Here is a 19,886-nt window from a genome sequence, read left to right as displayed (position 1 = left end):
CAAACACTTAGGATTCTTCTGTAAAGAAAATTTACCCCTTCTTGCTCATTTATGTGTTTAATCATTTATATAGATCAGGATGGACTCAGAATATTTATTATATTCTTTGGGTTTTAATACAATGCTGTTGTTATGTTATTCAAATTGTTCCAGTTTTGGCCATTGGGAACTAAGTAGTTTATCATAAATCATTTATTGAATCCTCCAACAATCCAGTGAGGCAGGTATTATGGTTATCCTTATTTTGTAGAAACTATGACTCAGAGTAAGAGATCTTCCCAATGATTCATATCATATATGTACAAAGCCAGGAATCATACTCCAGAGTCTGTGTGCTAAGCTTTGCTATGCTCTCAGAGGGAGAAGATGTTCCACAATGTCAGTCAGTGATTAGCAGAGGTAAGATAAGAGAGAACAGGTTTTGCAGCAGTTCATCATAAAGGCAGGAGTTGCAGAATGGATGAGCTTCCAAAGGTACAGTATATAGAAAAAAAAAAAAAAGACAAAATGTCAGAACCAAGTCTGTTACCAGGTGGAAGAAGGGAGAGTAGCTAACACAGGAAAGACAAGGACTGATAGAAGGTTTCAGGACAATGGATGTCACTGAAGCTAAGGGAAGAAAAAAGTTCACCGATGGTACAAATGGTACAATTTGGCCTGCAGGGAGAGAGAATTAGCCTCTGGTGGGAAGGAAGTTAAGTGAACGTCCATAAAGCATTTTAATAGAAAGATGAAAAATAAAACAAGATTTTAGGAGATAAAAAATTATTTTAGAGAAAGGAGGTAAAGAATTTAGTAAGAAAAGGATGCAGGGTCAAGTAAGTATTTTCCAGGCTGGAGGGAGAAGCAGCACAGAGAGAAGTTTATAGAACAAAGACTGGACAGGGGCAATGTAGACACTATGTGCACAAGACTTGGAAAGGCAGGGTATTCATCTGGAAGTTAGGGGAAGCTCTCCTCACATACTGTAGGTGAGCCTAAGAGATCAAGGGTAGTGGCACTGTTGAGGTCAAGGTACAGACACACTAAGGATGCGTTACAGGTTTCTGATGATTTCAATTGTATTAGTAACACTAGAAGCAAGGTCATCCGCGAACACTGGGAGGCAAACATGAGAGTAGTATCCAGTCCTGTGAGTAACTACCACCACTGGTATTTGACAGGCTCGGTGAAGGGGCACAACTGGAAGTCATTCCTGCTGATCGAAGCCACTGGAGTGAAAGCAAAGACAATTATCATGATCTCGATTTTTTTACTTGATGTTTTCAGATCAAATGGTTAAAACTGAATATGGAACTCTTAGACAAAAGACACAGTATTTCTAAAATGTCCAAATTAAGTATGGTGTTGGTCACTTGCCATGCTTATATGTCGAGCGTTGAGAAGAAATATCTAATGATTGTAATGATTGTAATGGCTAAACATAAGACTAATGTAAAAAAAGTTAATAGAATGAAAACTGTTGTTTTAGGATTTTTTTCTTCAAATAATTCTAATTGCAACATTCTTAGTGAATGTTTTCCTGAGTTTAATGCCAAAGGCGTAACGTATCATTTATATTTGTTAGAGGATAGGCTTAAGCAATAATTTTTCTAATCTGAGAACAAAATACAACATGAGTTGTTTTAAAAACTCATCAAATAGTATTAAAAGCAGAGTTTTAAAATTTGAGACACTAACACCACTACATCTGTAACACCAATACAAAGTTTAAAAGAGTACTCCATTTCAGAAGCATTTTAATCTGCGACGTTACTTGAAGAGCCTTTTTTATATCCATGTAAAGGTTAAAATATCCATGGGCAGAATTTCATAAATTATTGCTTCGTGTCTCCTTCAATATTATAGATTGCCTTTAATATCGTTAAAACACTGTACTAAACATGCTCTTTTCCTCTATATGAACCAGAAAGAATTTACATTAAAACATGTAATTTATACTTCATTTTATTACCATATATTATTGTATACAATTTTGTTTGATAAGGATATTATAAATCATATTTTGAACAAAATATGTATGACATAGGTATGCAGTAATATTTTGAAGAAAAAAGTCATGAAAACATCTACCAAAAATTTAGTAATACTGAAAAACACTAGTTGGTGCAGAGTAATGAATGAAAGCTTCCTCATACACTGGAACACAGGCAAATCTCCTGGTACCGGAAGAACAACTTGGTTTAGGAAAAGTTCAAATTAGACATACCCACATACTCAGAAGTGCACATTATCTAAGAAATGAGTCCCTCATTAGACCAGCACACGGAGCATTCTCTGTTTGGCACTTAGCAATACAGACAAATGTGTATTTGGTTTAATGTGATTTTATTATTCTTAGATACATTTTATTTTATATAGATAAAAATATACAATATTGCTTTAAAAGTTTTTAATTTTGTAAGTGTAGAACTGTCATCCTATTCACACTTTAAAAAGCCTATTTTTCCACTAAATAATTCACCCAACGGCATGTGGAAGACACTAACAAAAATGGTTATTGTGAAGGCTTTTAATGAAAAGTTTAAATGTAAAAATGGAATATTAAGCCAGACCACTGGTCTAAACCTTTAGTGATACCTCATACTGGAAACAAATTATGAAATGTTTTAGACAAATTGGTTTTTTTCCTTAAATTGATTCTATGGATTCAAAGAATGAACTGAAAATTCATAGAACTGACATATTTTTTCTGAAGCCACTTTGATATACATTAATTTACTAAAAAAAAAATAAGTGAAAATAGTGCATTTTAATACTATACCTTGGTTTAAGATTCCATCATGTTTTTTATAGAATACATGAAAAATGTGCCTGCCCTTCAGATGTCACATTTAAATAAATGAGTCTTTTTTAAAAATTACCTGAGGACAGTAGAGTTAGTGGGGGGATCATTTGCCTTACCAGTAATAAAGGCCATTGTATCCTAGAAACAATGTACTGTTTGAAGTTAAGAGAATGGCATGGGTGTCTTAAGACCAAAGTAAAAGCAGTTGGATTCATTATTTGATATTTTGAAAAGATGCAAGACTATATGTAAGACTCAAATTACGTGCATATATAAGGTATGGACTATTTTCAAATGAAAGCTTGAAAATACTTTAAATATAATTTTGTTCATTATAAACTATATAAATGCACCAATCGTGTCACTCATAACAATACTTTGCATCAAACATTGCCACGTTCAACCTTCACGCTCCTCAAATATGAGAAAAAACAAATAGTTTCCACTGTACTAGTAAGTGAAAGTTATAAAGTCAACACATTCTACCTTAAAGTTCATTCTAGGTCTAAAGTAGTTTTTAAAGAATTTATACACAGTGAAATGGTGATTAAAGAGCTAGAAATAAAGCTACTTCCTCCTCGTTGCAAGTTGATAAACACGGTCCCATTCAAGCAGATCTTTGCACACCTGCAACACTGAACCACCATGGTGGAGATTTCAGTAAAGGTAAGTTGCAGTGTATCTCTTTCTCCCGAAAACACTGTTGACATTTTAGTGCTGCAGTCTTTATTTGATCAAAAAATAATTTGGAAAGACATTTTACTTTCAAAATTTTTCAACGTAAGGCACATAGCAACATTTAATACGTAGAAGCAACTAGGTAATAAATATTTTTTCAATCATAACTTGCCCTTTTCCTGAAGAAAGTGGGTGAGTAGTGCAGTTAAAACATGCCTGGACTAATACAAATGACTGAATTTAAGAAATACAAATAATATTTGTGTGCAGAAAGTTATTAAAAAGTTTACTTTCTATCAAATATACATCCTACAGTGTTATAAAAAATTGTGAGGCACTTACACAACAAAGGAGGAAAGCACTGAGATTATCTTTTTATAAAAGCACCAAACCACTTATTTTAACATCTGAGATAAAAGAAGATAAAAGGAAATAGTTTGTTATTTGGTGTACTAATAAGAATAGATAAGTTGAAAACTCAAAAGTATTCCATTTCTTTCTGACAGAAATTTTTTATTTAAAAGTGTCATAAAGTTCCCCTGAATGAATTTTGTATATTCTCTACTACTCAGACTATAAAGTGAAATAAAGATAGCATCTCCCTCTCTCTGGCAGTACACTTTCTTTTTTAATGACTATAATATATGTAGTTTTGGTAATTTTTTTTAACTCTTAAAAACATTAAAATTTGGTTTGGAATAATAGTGCGAACAACATACATCAATGCCTCCATGTAAAGTTGCTGATGTCCAACACTGATAGTTCTATTATTCTGTAATCTTCTTTAATCCATGGTGAAAAATGGGCTTGGCATTACAGGAATCCACTGGATGTCAAATCGGGGAAAGGTCTGGCTTCTGACATGTGATGAAGGGGCTGAAGGTGTGTGGGAGTCTGAGTGCTATTTATATTATTTAATTCAGCTGGATAGGTTTCATTTAAAACTCCTCCATTCTGAAACTGCAAACAAAAATAGCAATGCAACTTATTAGATTTTTCAAGTATCTTAACCCACTAAATGATATATTAAAAAGTATTTTTAAAATCTTTGTCTTGCATGTTAAACTTCAGATTCTTTACATCATTCAATGAAGACCAACACAGCAAATATTATGTATTAGCTGCATTTATAACAATCTGGTTTCTCCATTAGATGGTACAGATGTGTGATACATGGGTCTCAGCTCAGAAGTGGTATTAGGAGAGTATTTGATTAACAAATTGCCTTTGGTCTGGATAGGAAATGATGGATCAGAGAGTACCAGTTATGAATCACAGTTAGATATATCCGTCATACATAGGTTAGCTTTGACCAGATTTCATCTCAGGCAAGTTCTGGGTACCAAAGTCTTGACTGCATTCAAAATGACTAGACTGGACTGCAGACGTAGAACTTTTCTATAAGAGGTCATTTCTGATAGAAGCATCTTAATATTCCTAAAATATTACAGCATGGGTATGATTTCCTAAACCATTTTTATTTGTTACAGGCTTTTAGTAAGTGCTATTAAAAAGTATCCTAATTATAGATTTTTATCAGATAAAATGCTTGCTCTTGTCTTCTTATAATGCAAATAGTCTAATGAGTCTACAATTGCTACTAAAAAAAAAAAAACAAAAAAAACCAGATACATAGTCTGTACGCTTTTATAGATTATAGGGCCTTTGTATTGGATATAGTTAGTGAAAGTTATGGAAATTTTCATATAGATCAAAATCATACCCTTAATTCCTTGAAACACAGATTTAAAAGATCCTCTAAAACACACATTAAATATATAGTGAAAGTCATATAATCCAGGTCTTCAGTGAATGGCAGCTGTGGAGCCTTCAAATGGAAGTTATTATGCAGAGAATGGTAGCCTTTAAGTTACTCTTACCAGTCATTAACACAATGCAAGTCAGCAATTGTCTTGAAGTATGTTATCAAAAACAATGCTATGCAATAAAATAATACTGTGAGCCACGTAGGCAATTTTTAAAAGTAACTCCCTGGGGAAATACATAGGTCTACAGACTTGCTATTAACTCACTGTTCATAAAGAAGTAACACAAAGTGGCAGGGAGGGGAGAAAAACAAAAAACTTGAAAGAACCTGGTAATGAAATTTTAGGTTATGTAAATTATTAAGTTGTCAACAACTTACTCAAGTTACCTATCCATGGTACTTCATAGCAATGTTGTGAGAGTGTACTGAATAATTCTGATATAATTGAAGATGTCAGAAATGAGGATAAGAAAAACTTTCATTACCATTTTCTATCAAAAAACTCATATACAAGCCAAATGTAAGACAATTACAAATGTTAACTTGAATCTTTGTTGCTAATCTATAATACACAGAAAACAGAAACCACTGAACTTAGTTTAAATCAAGATTTTCTTCAAAAGCCTACTTAATTATACTATAAAATGAACTCAATATTTTCTAACAGAAAAGCATGAATGAAAAAATGATGTATTCCCCAGTGGCCACAGAGAGCAGCTACCATTACTGTTTAAATATATATATATATATATATATATATATATATATATATATATACACACACACACACACACACATATATATACACACACACACACATATATATGTTTAAATGTAAAAAATATATATACATAATCTAAAATATATATATATACACACACACACATATATATATATATATATATATATATATATATATATATATATATATTTAGATTTAAAGTGTGCTTGCTGCTAGAAGTATTCTGATGACATAGTTTAAAGATATAGGGGCTCCTGGCTGGCTCAGTTGGTAGAGCATGTGAGTTTTGATCTCAGGGTTGTGAGTTCAAGCCCCTTAAAAAATAAGTACAAATTTTGGGGGGTCCTGGGTGGCTCAGCCTGTTAAGTGTCCAACTCTAGATTTCGGCTCAGGTCAGGATCTCACAATTCATCAGTAAAAGCCCCGCCATGGGGTTCTGTGCTGACAGTGCAGAGCCTGCTTGGGATTCTCTCTCTCTCCCTCTGCTTCCCCTGCTCGATCTTTCTCTCTCTCAAATAAACAAACAAAACTTCTAGACAAGTAGAAAATTTAGCACAGTACCCAGCTTGACCACATGAGAGAAAGCCAGTAAGTTACACTTTTTTACAAGATGCTAGAAAAAAACATTCCATCTTGAAGGATAAAATGAGGATTGGGCAGATAACATGGAGGGATTACCATAGAACACTGAGGAGCCTCAGACTGAATTCAGGGATCACCAAGGACAAAGGTGTCTGAAAAAAGCACAACTGTATTGACTTTAACCTGATTTTAACACATACAAAAAAGATTGAGCTTTAAGAAATTACTTTTAAAAATGCAAATATATATTTGAAGTCTGATATTTAAAAAAAAAGTTTTTTTTTTTTTTATGTTTATTTACTTTTGAGAGAGAGAGACAGAGAGTGAGTGGGGGATGGAGACACAGAATTGGAAGTAGGCTCCAGGCTCTGAGTGGTCAACAACAGAGCCCAAAGTGGGGCTGGAACTCACAAACCACGAGATCAAGACCAAAGTTGGACGCTTAACCAACTGAGACACCCAGGCGCCTCTGAACTCTGAATTTTTAAAGGGTCCTGTAATTATTAAGAACAGAGATAAACCAAAGGATCTATTCTAAACAATATATGACATACTCATGTTGCTGTAGCCCTTGATTTTTTTCTCCTTGGCTGTTCAGTTAAAAAAGATCTATTAGTATTAGTAACACACTACTACTGGAAAAGTACTGGCTTATTAAAAAATAGTCAAATAAAAAATTTACAATTGAGGTCTATAAATGTAAGAAGAATCACTAAAAAGGTTTACTCAGCCTGAGAAAACCCTTACCTTGTTTAAAAATGCCTGTGGGTCCGGCATTGTTGGATTGTACTGCATCTGGGCCTCGTGGCCGTGCGGAGGTTCCGGCTGGCACTGGTACATGGACACAGCCCCGGCATAACACGTCTGAGGAGTTACTATGGGCGGCTCTGGAGTAAGTCCGTGTGTTTGGTTCTCAGGAGCTTGTAAACACGTGAAAAAATCTTCTAAATTAGAAGTAGTAGGGTACGGGGATGGTTCGAAGTTCCCTAAGGGAAAGTCTAACTGTGGCCCCTGGGAATGTTGTGGCAGCACAGACTGATCACAGGGGATAAAGTTGTGTGTATAAGGCATAGCATCCGTCTCAGATTTGTAGGGACACTCTTGACTGGTCCCAGGTAAGTCTGAAAGGACATTATACTGCTGTAGCTCTTGCTGCGGACAACCAAAAGGCACAGACTGGTTAGCGCTCCAATTGGCAAACATGCCATTAACTTGCATATGCTGCATTTTCTGACACAGTTGTTGCTGCTGCTCCGATGCTACGAGGTTTTGCTGGTGCTGCAGCCGCTGCTGCTGCTGCTGCTGCTGTTCTAGCTGCAGGTGCTCCTGTACCATACAACTTGAGTTCACAGCCACGGCCTGTTGCTGCTGGTAACCGGGACACTGGAAGGCAGGCTTGCTTAAAGAATCTTGGACATAGGTCAGGATTTCATCTGTGAGGTCAATATCTCTGAAGTCATCCTCACCAGAAAAGTCAGTTCTGAAAAATTCCTCATTCTGTTGCATGTCTTTGATATCTTCAAAATCAATGCCTAGGTGTTTCATAATGCTGTACAAGTCACTATTTCTGTTGTCTGCAAAGGGCCCTGATTGACCTCCAGAGATTGCTGGGTTCATATCCTGAGACTGACCTATTTGCTCATGTTTCAGGATACTGTTATTTCCCACTGGTGCCATACTGTCTTGCCAATTACTGCATTCATTCATAGGTTCGTTAAAAAGATTTCTTTCAAAAGCTGTGTTACTGGAAGCAGGATAGAGATAAATAGACTCATCTTGTTGCATCATGGCACCCAGGAGGGAATTGGGATTGAAAGATTCCTTATTTAGAGTTGATGTGGTAGCAGACTCTCTTCCACAAGCAGTAGTTTTAGTCCTCACTGGTAAGGGATCCATCATGGGAGGAAAAGGGTTATTTACCTGGTATAACACAGCTTCTCCAGAAGTAAACATAAAAGGCAACTTCATAGTTCGTTTTCGTAAATGCTCTGTTCCTTCTTCATCTCTAAAATTGGGTATGAGAAAAAAAAAAGTTATATCAAACACTTAGAAAAATGTAATAGAAAAACAATATAAAAGCAAAATACATTGTAATTGAGTTTGATCTGGAGCATGAACTTTACTTTGACATAAATGTTCCAGATAACAAGTGTTAGAAAACTTGTTAGAAAAATTTAAGTGATTTAGAATTTATCCCAGAATTTAGTCATTATATCCATTCTCAGTTTCCACCCCTGAAATCCTCCTGAAAAAAATAAATTCAAAGTGGAATAAAGATCCAACTATAAAAACAAACTATAACACTTAGGAATTAACCATCCCAGCCAAGGCAACCCCTGTGCAGAGCAACTAGGGACTCCTTGCCCTCTACAGCACTAGTCATTCAGCCAAATGTGCCAGAGACATGCAACCTACATAGGAGATCTTCCTACACAAGTCTGCTCCTTCAAGATTGGGAGTACCTGTTAAACCTAATGGGAAAGTCAAAATGAGAAAATAGGATAACACTTCGAACAAAAGAGTAAGACAAAACTTGAGAAAAACTAAACAAAATGGAGATAAACAATCTACCTGATAAAGAGTTCAAAGAAATGCTCACTGGACTTGGGAGAAGAGTAGACAAACTCAGTGACTGCTTCAGCCAAGAGACATAAAATATAAAAAAAAAAAAAATCAGAGTTTAATACAATAACTAAAATGAAAAATACAGAAGGAATCAACAACAGGTCAGACGATGCAGAAGAATGGATCAGTGATCTGGAGCACAGGTAATGGAAAGTAGGCAAGGAGAACAGCAAAAAGAAAAAGGATAAGTTAAGGGGTCTCTGAGACAACATCAAACACACAAACATTCACATTATAGGGCTCCTAGAGGAAGAAGACAGAAGGAAAGGGACTGAAAAATTCCCTAAACTGGGGAAGGAAACAGGTTTTCTGGTCCAGGAAGCAGCCAAACTCTGCAGGCCAGAAGGGGCTGTCATGAGATATTCCAAGTACTGAAAGGAAACAAACCTACAGCAAGACTATCACTCAGAATTGAAGAAGAGGTGAAAACTTTCCCACACAAAAGTTAAAGGGAATTCATCACCACTAAACCACTTAAAAGAAATGTAAAGGGACTTCTTTCAGGAAAAAATAGGTCACAACAAGAAGTGAGAAAATTAAGAAAGGAAAATTGTCACTGGCAAACCTAGAGTACAGGCAGGAGATCAATCATTTATAAATGCATGATTTAACCTTATGATGATGAAAAGACAAAAGTAGTAAAAATGAATTAGATCTAAATATTAGTTGAGGTAATCAAAGATAAAACATACCATCAAATATATAAAAAATGGAGAGGGCAGCAAAAACATAGTACTTTTAGAAATGTGTTCAAACTTAAGCAACCATCAACCATCAACTTAATATAAACTGCTATATACTTGGGATGTTATATATGAACCTTAAGGTTACTGCAGACCAAAAATATGTAAAAGATTTAAAAAATAATATCAAATAAAGAGAAAGAAATCCAAGTATGACACTGAAGAAAGATACCCATCAGAAGGGAAGCAAGAAAATAAGACGGGAAAAGAGAAGAACTACAAAAAAAAATCAGAACAGTGAACACAATGGCAATTAATGTATTAATTAAATATAAATGGTCTAAATGCTTCAATCAAAAGATACAAGGTGACTGGAAAAAAAACAAGACCCATCTATATGCTACCTATAAGAGACTAACTTCAGACTAAAGACAAATTCAGACTAAAAGTGAAGGGATATGAAAATATTTTCCATGCAAATGAAAGCAAAATAAAATAAGCTGGGGTAACAATACTTAAAAGACAAAATACATTTTAAAACAAAGACTATAACAAGAGACAAGGAAGGCATTGCATAATGATAAAGGGATCAATCCAACAAAAGGATATAACAAATGCAAATATCTATGCACCTAGTAGAGGATCAGTAAATATATGAAGCCTAAATGAAAGACATAAAGGGACACAAAATGACAGTAATACAACAGTAGTAGGGGACTTGAGCACCCCACTTACATCAGTGGATAGATCATCTGGGCAAAACATTAATGAGGAAACAGTGGCTTTGAATGATACATTAGACCAGATGGAGTTAATCTATAACAGGGAATTCCATCTAAAAGAAGTAGAATGCACATTCAAATGCACACAGAACATTCTCTAAGACAGATCATGTTAAGTCACAAAACTAGTGTCAGTAAATTTGAGACTGAAATCCAAACAAGGATTTTTTCTGACCACAAATAAATGAAACTAGAAATCAACTGTAAGGAAAAAAAAAAAAAAAAAAACCTAGAAAAAACACAAATACATGGAGGCTGAACAACAGGGTATTAAAAAACCAAAGGAATGACAAAGAAATGAAAAAGGAAATCAGAAAATACCTGGACACAAATGAAAATGGAAATACAGTGGTCCAAATCTTTGGGACACAGCCAAAGTAATTCTAAGTAGTTGAAACCAATACAGGCCTATCTCAAGAAACCAGGAAAATCTGAAACAAATCTAACCCTTCACCCAAAGCAACTAGAAAAAGAATAAACACAAAGTTAGAAGGAAGGAAATACTAAAGATCAGAGCAGAAATACATGAAATAGAGACTACAAAGAAATGATTAATGAAACCAACAGCCTTTGTAAAGATAATCAATAAAACTTTAGCGAGGATCAAGAAATAAAGAGAGAAAATGCAAATAAATAAAATCAGAAATAAAAGAAGTAACAACCAACCCTACAGAAATATGAGAGACTATATGAAAAATTGTATGCCGACAAATTGGAAAACAAAAACAACACCAAATGATTAGGACTGCACCAAAATAAAAAGCTTCTGCAAAGTGAAAAAAACAATCAACAAAATGAAAAGACAACCTACTGAATAGAAGATATTTGCAAATGATGTATCTAATAAGGGGTTAATATCCAAAATATATAAATAATTCATACAACTTACCAAAAAGAATCTGATTAAAAAGAGAACCTGATAGACATTTTTCCAGGGAAGATAACAGACGACTAACAGACAGATGAAAAGATGTTCAACATCACTAATTATCAGGGAAATGCACATCAAAACTACAATGAGATACCACCTCACACCAGTCTGAATGGCTACCATCAAAAACAAGAAATAACAAGTGGTAGTGAGGGTGTGGAGGAAAGGGAGCCCTCATGCACTGTTGGTGGGAATGTAAACTGGCACAGCCACTGTGCAAAACAGTATAGAAGCTCCTCAAAAAATTAAAAAAATAACCACCACGCAATTCAGTAATTTCACTGCTGGGTGTTTACCCAAAGAAAATGAAAACACTACCTCAAAAGGAGAGAGACACCCTTATGTTTATTACAACACTGCTTACGATAGCCAAAATATGGAAGCAACCTATTGAACACAAGAGAGGATAAAGAAGATATGGTATATTGCTCAGCCATAAAAAAGAATGAAATCCTGCTATCTATAAAAACATGGATGGACCTACAAGGTGTTACACTAAGTGAAAGTTAGAGAAAGATGAATAGCATATGATTTCACTTACATGGAATCTAGAAAACTAACAAAACACACACACACAAAAACAGATACAGTTTCATAAATAGAGAACAAATTGGTGGTTGCCAGACTTAAGGTGCTGGGAGGATGGGTTAAATAGACGAATGGGATTAAAAGGTATAAACTCTCAGTTATAATAAATTATGGGGATGAAAAGTACGACACAGGGAATACGGTCAATAATACTGTAATAACTTTATATGCTGACAGATGGCAGCTACACTTACGGTAAGCACTACATAATGTGTATCATTGTTGAATCACTATGTTGTACATTCAAAACTAATAAAATATTGTATGTTAATTATACTTAAAAAAATCTTAGAAATCTGAGTGGGAAGAGTCACATGTAAATAAAATGTAGAATCTCTATAGGAAAATACTAGCATAATTGACATAAAAATTAAAAATCTTACATGGCACAAGCATTCATAAATCAAGTTTATACATGGATAAAACATGTCACGTTTGTAATTTCACATGTATACTACATATAGTATGTGTGTGTATAAATATATCCAACTTAACACCCATAGGAAGTAAAGAGCTCCAATGAGGACCCAGAGAGAAGCAAACAACATAGGAGAAAATAGACAAACAATATGAATGGACAATTCATAGAAGGAAAATGCCCTAGAAAGATACAAAAGATGTCCTGCCTCATTGGTAATGAGAAAATGCAACCAATAACCTTTGAATAACTAACAGAACAAGCAAACTCAAATAGTAAAAATAAGAACAGCCCAAATGAAACCACTGATAAATGAAGAGCACTATACCTGCAATAGAACATAGATTCTTTACCAGAGCACATGGGATATGTTACTAACACTGACTATATATTTGACCATAAAACATTTGATCATAAATGATACAAAAAATACAAATTTCAAAACACTGACATCACACACAGAATGTTTTCTAACTTCAGTGGAATTGATGTAAAATTCAATAACAAAAACACCAGGGGCACCTGGGTGGCTCAGTCGGTTGAGTGTCCAACTTCGGCTCAGATCACAATCTCAAGGTTCATGGGTTCAAGCCCCACATTGGGCTCTGTGCTGACAGCACAGAGCCTGGAGCCTGCTTTGGATTCTGTGTCTCCCTATCTCTCTGCCCCTCCCCCACTCACGTGCACTTGATCTAGAAGACCTTAAGAAAATTTTTTTTAAAACAAAAAACCCAGAAAATCCCCAATGTAAAAAGTACATACTACTATATTTAAAAATCACGAATAGAAAAAACAAGACACATCAAAACACGAGGACTGTAGTTAAAGTTGTGCTTAAGGGGGAATTGATAAAGGCTGGAAAAATAGCAAATATACCCAAAGAGGGTAGAAGGAAAGAAGTAATAAGCAGATATAAATGCAGCAGAAAACAAGCAAACAATAGGAAAAATCAACAAACCAAAAGTTGGATCCTTGAGAGGATTAGAAACTAATGGCTTTGTAGCAATATTATTTGAGAAGGCACAGTTTGCTAATAACAATGTTTCTTTAAAAGTCAGTACAGATACTACAAAATGAAAAGGAAATACAGCATAAAAGAGAAAAATCATCATCATGTTAATGAATCCAGAAGTATTTAACAAAATTCAGCACCCATCATGATAACATTTAGTAAACTAAAGAGAAGGGAAGCTCTTAAATTAAAAACATATATATATATATACACACACACACATATATACACACACACACGAATATATATTATACATATATATACATGAGTGTACATATACTTAAACAAAAATATATATTTAGTAGCAAAATGTATATAATCTATATGGATATATGAATATAATGTATATAAATACAGAATATATGTATATATGTATGCATGTAGTATCTAGATATTGTATATGTGTGTATACATACACACACACGTGTGTGTGTGTGTGTATATATATATATAATTTAATAGCAAAAGCACTACCACAACATCATACTTGATGGTAAAATATTAAAAGATTCCCCCTGAGACTGGTAATAAGACAAAAACAAAACCTGATATCATTATTTCTTTCACATTTTACTGAGGGCCTAACCAGTGCAATAAAGGAATTTTAAAAAATAATAAATGTCTAAAGATTAAAAAAATTATTGCAAATGTTATGTAGTAAATTGTGAAGGATCCAGACACTTATGAGAATAAGTGGATTTCAATAAGTTCACTGAATACAAGCCAGCATTAAAAAATTCAACAATTAGAAACTGGTGTACACATGCATACTATTCTTTTTAATGTTTTATTTATTTATTTTTTTGAGCAAAAGAGTGGAAGGGGGAGGACACAGACAGAGAATCTCAAGCAGGCTCCATGATGTCAGTACAAGAGCCTGACTTGGGGCTCGATCTCACGAACCATGAGATCATGACCTGAGCTGAAATCAAGAGCTGGATACTTAACCGACTGAGCCACCCAGGCACCACACCATGCACACCATTTAAAAACAGCATCACAAAACATCAAACAACTAGAAATAAAATTAAGAAAAAGATACGTAAGAGTCAGGTAAGAAAAATACAACCCATTATTAAGATAAAGACATAGGTACAGACTCATGTACCCATATGCACATACATATATTAACCATGTTCAAGGGTTGGAAGAGTCAGTATTGTAAAGACGCTGATTATCCCAAAATAAGCTCTAGTTTCAATGCTATTTCGTTCAAAATCACAACAGATACTCCGGTGAAATCTGACAACTTATTTCTAAAATATAAAGGATAAAGAAGAGAGGAGACAATGCTAGAGGAGAACAAAAATTCCTCAACTAATATGGAAAGCTGACACACAAATATCAAGATTTATTATAAAGATATAGTAATAAAGATAATGTGCTATTGAGGTGAAAACAGACAAGTAGACTAATGGAATCCAAAAACAGAACCACAGACACAATCCCCTGATCAAAATGCAGTGGAGCAGGGAAAAAAAGCAGCCTTGTCAATAAGTGATTCTGATCAACTGGATATACATATAAAGGAAAATATTAATATTGATCTTACCTCAAGTCACATACAAACAAAACATCAGCTCTCTAGAGCGTAGAAAACATTTCTAATACAAATATCTGACAAAATGCTTACTTACAGAATCTATATGAAACACAAAAACCTCTGCTTGTTTAGAAAACATGTACTAAGCACAGGACTGTTATGCATTTATTTTATTTTATATATGGCACTAGCTTTTCATCTTTCCTTCATACATCAGAAAAAAACCTGGAGTTTTCTTTGGTTATTCTCTTTCTGTAATTCCACCTATTTAGTTGTTCAATAAAGTTTGTCAATTCTGTCTTCTCAATGTCCTTCATTTATTTATGCCTTGTTTCTTTACATATTTTCAGTTTTTACTTCCAGAGAAAATTCTTATAGAATTTATTTTGAGGTTTTCATGTAAGAGGATTTAAAAACCAAAGTGTTATTAAAAAAAAAAAAAAAAAGAAATGAAGACATGAAACATTTTGTCTTTGTACTTACGTCAGTGGTCTCTGAGTTGCAATGATATAATCTGGTCTTCCATTTTTATACACTAAGCGTGCATTAGACTGAACCCAGGTCCATCGATTGTCTTTGGTGAGAAGCCTGAATACTATCATGCCACTTTCTCCAGTCTTAATCACTAAAACAAAATCCAAAAATTATCAAACCTGAAAACAACATTTTAATTCTTTTTAATGTTTGTTTATTTCTGAGAGACAGAGACAGAGACACAGCATGAGTGAGGAAAGGGCTGAGAGACAGGAAGACACAGAATCTGAAGCAAGCTCCAGGCTCTGAGCTGTCAGCACAGAGCCCCACGTGGGGATCGAACTCAAGAACCATAAGATCATGATTTGACACGAAGTCAGTTGCTTAACTGACTGAGCCACCCAAGTGCCCCTGAAATCAACATTTTAAAGAAAACGTCTGAAACAAAGCCCCTATGACATATTTTTTGGACATATTTCTTTTATCACCAAAGATGATATATGTCTTGATAACTTTAAACACAATATATTAAAATGTATGGAAACAGTTCTTCAGAATTGTTTATTTTCTACTACAGACTGAACATTATTTAAAAAAAAATTTTTCTTAATGTTTATTTTTCAGAGAGAGAGACAGAGCACGAGGTAGGAAGAGGCAGAGAGACAGTGGGGACACAGAATCCGAAGGAGGCTCCAGGCTCTGAGCTGTCAGCAAAGAGCCCGACATGGGACTCGAACTCCCAAACCATGAGATCATGACTTGAGCCGAAGTCAGTCGCTTAACCGACTGAGCCACCCAGGAGCCCCAAGACTAAATTTATTATTTAGTAGATTAAAGGGAAGATTAAATCAGAAAATTCTGGTAATACATCTAACTACAGAGAGGGTACACAATTTGAGGAAAACAAAACTATTAAAATTAATTTCATTTTAAAAAGGGAATGTTTCTACCACTTAGGATTTTATTTAACCATTTTAAAGCATAATCTATATTAGCATAGATTTATAAATTAATGATACCATTTAAAATGCCGTTAAAAATTGAGCAAAACATTGGGCAAAATGTTCATTTTCATAGTAATTAAAGTACTAGACTCTTGCATGGTAAGTGTAAGGCAGTTAATAAATTGAGTGTAATTCAGGTTAATCATAATGGTTTGACATCAACTGTAAGTTTATCCAGTTGCTTTAAACTCATTACCTTTTGTGAAATTGGAAACATGTACTAGAATATATGCAGTTTTTTGGGACACATTCATAACAAAATACAACTTACTCCGGATATGGTACTCTGCACAATAAAGCATATCAGCAGCATGAATAAATTGATATCCTGATCCTCTCATGCACAACTCTGCTTCAGTGTAGCCTAAAACAAGTTTTCCTCTGTTTAAAAAAAAAAAAAAGGTAAATAAGAAATTAAAATTTAACATAAATGAAAAAAACAACCTAACTGATCAGCTATATGCTATTTTCTGCACTGTTTTCCTTGATTCAGAATTTCATATGAGCAGTAGAAAAAACCATATTCATGGAAGTGCTCTTTTGTTTATGACTGTTAATACCAGTTTTATTTTCTTCTTCTGAAAAAAAAAAAACTGTTGAAAATTAGCATGGCTAAAGAAGAATCTAACAGAGTAGATTATGTAGGTAAAACAGAATCTTTAATAAAAACCTAGAAAGCATATACTCCATTTCAAGGGGCAAAGCTTTTCACATCTGTCTGCATTCCCGTATTAGGGGAAAACCAATTATAGGTTTTGACACAGTATGAATGCTAATATCACAGTCTACCTCATAATTTTCTGGAAGTTACTCAACTTCTAGGGCTAAAAATCAAAAAGAGTCTGTGCATTAAAAAATGTAAAACAAACCAACAAATGTCATCAGGATAGTGAATCTTACTAATACAAGCAAATCATCTTTATGACACAGAAACTGTGACAAGTATCGTAAAAAAAATTACAAGAGGATTTGTGAGCCTGATGAAATTATTTTAAAAGACTACACTGAAAGAGTATGAAATAACAGCTAATTTAATAATAAACATTATAATTTACACTACATGTTTTACATACTAAGAGAGATTTGCTACAACAAAATATACGTTTAATGAAAGAAAACTGAACAAGTTTTACTTACTTGGCATCACAACCAGTAGGTGTAAAGTCCAATTTGTGTTTGGTTCTAAAGATGAAGTTTTTGGTTCGAATTTCAAGTATGGAGGGTGGCTGCAGTGGAGTAGCTATTGCAAACAAAGCCAACTGAGGTGGAAGGATTGACCCATCTTTGCCTTTCTTGTTCTGTCCGTGAAGATACTTTAACCTCCCCTGGAAATTCATTGCCTTTAAAAAACCAAAACCGGCTTATTAAAATCAACCCTTTAAAACTGTTAATTTCCAAAGGCTCAATCATGGCCATTTCCAGTGTTGTTGATAATTCCATAAAAGTTCCTGAGGCTGACTGATGTTACTTCCATTCTTTTCTCCACAAGAAGCCCATTATAATTATCCCAAAAGGCAATACGAATTAGATGCTAAAGGGGCAGCCCAATAAGGTACTCCTTTTTAACTGTCACAACAAAAATACCCGTATCATCTTCTGAGCTCACAAATGCCCTGTCATTCACACCTAGAGGACGTAGCTCCTTCCCCCCGTGGCATTCAATACATGTTTCCTGAATGAACGAATAATGCTAAAGTCATCAAGTACACATTAATTTTCAAATAGAGATGAGCTATATTCCACAGCTCATGCTCTATTTCATAACTCATGGCAATCTTCCATATACAGATAAAATGCAATTTCATTAAAATGCTAAAATTAATCATAAAATCACATAAAGAATGAAGAACTCAAAGTAACAATAAAGGGTACTTTTAGAAAGAAGATCGAGGAAACAAAGATGATTTAAACGTGAACATGATCAACTTAGTTGCTTAAAACAGTATTAATCAGGCTGAGGGATGATTCTGACCTCAGTATGATATGGTAGCAGCACAAGGAACCAAAGACCCAATTACGCAAATTCCACCTGAGAAATACATATTAGCTGATCATCAGTACTAGGAAAGCTATCTCAAAGCACAATTCTAACTCTGGGTCAGCAAAATTATCTTCAGAAATAAACACATTAACAAAAATCACTGTTTGCTAATAATGTTTAAGATCTGGTTACTTCAAATTCCTGCTAATTCACAAGAGTAATATGCACTATGCTTTGTACTGTATTCTGTGCCTAGTGGAGTGCACTTCCTTAAGGACAAACACAGTATGAATCTGAGCATCCTGCGAAAGCTGCTCCCTGATTATCCTGTTCAGGTGTTCAGAACAACAGCATCTCATACCAGATGACTACTTTGCAATCATGAATATACAACCATTTTTCTTTCTTTTTAAATGTTTTTATTTATTTTTTTAGAGAGAGACTGCAAGCAGGGGAGGGGCAGAGAGAGAGTAAGACACAATCTGGAGCAGGCTCCAGGCTCCAAGCTGTCAGCACAGAGCCCAACACGAGGTTCAAACCCACAAACCATGAGATCATAACCTGAGCCTAAGCCGGACGCTTAACTGACTGATTTACCCAGGTGGCCCTACAACCATTTTTCTATATGGCAGTTACTGTAGCTGTGTAGCAAAGTACATGATAATTTTCTGTTCAGCAGGAATTAAATGCAAAGAGGGTTTAAAGCAACAGTCTGCTGCTAAACGGCTACTAAGTTCTCTTTTACATAAAAAAGTCCCAGAAATATTTTGCCAAGATACAAAGTCCATGTTATTTCACTCAGCCTTTGTTACTATATCCTAAAAGATAGAGATTTGGAGTTATGGAAAATACTAGAAATCTGAAAAAAAAAAAAGTTACTTTCCTTCATGCAATTATTTTATAAAGGAGGTTTTTAAAATCAAACTCAAATCTAACCGAAGAAAATGGTTTTGACATTTCTTACTTTCTGAACTGCAATTGCCAGTATCATAAGATTTTGCACCTTACCAGGAAACCGGATGAATTATCCAGGAGACACCTTAGTCGGCACACGAAGCTCCTCTCCATAAAGGAAGAGTTTTCTGGAGGAAGCTGGTCTGGGTTATAACAGACTGCTGGCTGCGGGAGGCCATTAGCTTCTAGAGAAATAATAGCAACACAAATTTACATCCCATTTTGCTGTACAATCAGGTGTTTTGGGATAGATAAAATTTGTGTTAATTTCTTAACCGGATTCTATTCTGAATACAAAAATGAAGAATCATTTTCAGAAGAGGAGCTAATGAA

General features: G+C 34.5%; 1 protein-coding gene across 1 annotated transcript in view; it reads right to left on the bottom strand.

The window, feature by feature from the left end:
• Positions 1 to 1,931: 1,931 nt before the first annotated feature.
• The window catches only part of AHR (aryl hydrocarbon receptor), a 53,660-nt gene continuing 35,705 nt past the window's right edge, over positions 1,932 to 19,886 (bottom strand). The window contains exons 6-11 of the mRNA XM_007089079.3: positions 19,608 to 19,738; positions 17,756 to 17,958; positions 16,890 to 16,999; positions 15,624 to 15,765; positions 7,306 to 8,563; positions 1,932 to 4,426 (exon numbers count right to left, since the gene is read on the bottom strand). Coding sequence (XP_007089141.2) covers positions 4,280 to 4,426; positions 7,306 to 8,563; positions 15,624 to 15,765; positions 16,890 to 16,999; positions 17,756 to 17,958; positions 19,608 to 19,738 — 1,991 coding nt within the window. The 3' untranslated portion in view covers positions 1,932 to 4,279. The remainder of the gene's footprint in view (positions 4,427 to 7,305; positions 8,564 to 15,623; positions 15,766 to 16,889; positions 17,000 to 17,755; positions 17,959 to 19,607; positions 19,739 to 19,886) is intronic.

Source organism: Panthera tigris, chromosome A2 (genome assembly GCF_018350195.1).
Source record: "Panthera tigris isolate Pti1 chromosome A2, P.tigris_Pti1_mat1.1, whole genome shotgun sequence".
Lineage (NCBI taxonomy): Eukaryota > Metazoa > Chordata > Mammalia > Carnivora > Felidae > Panthera > Panthera tigris.
This window is presented reverse-complemented; position numbering and strand designations above follow the sequence as displayed.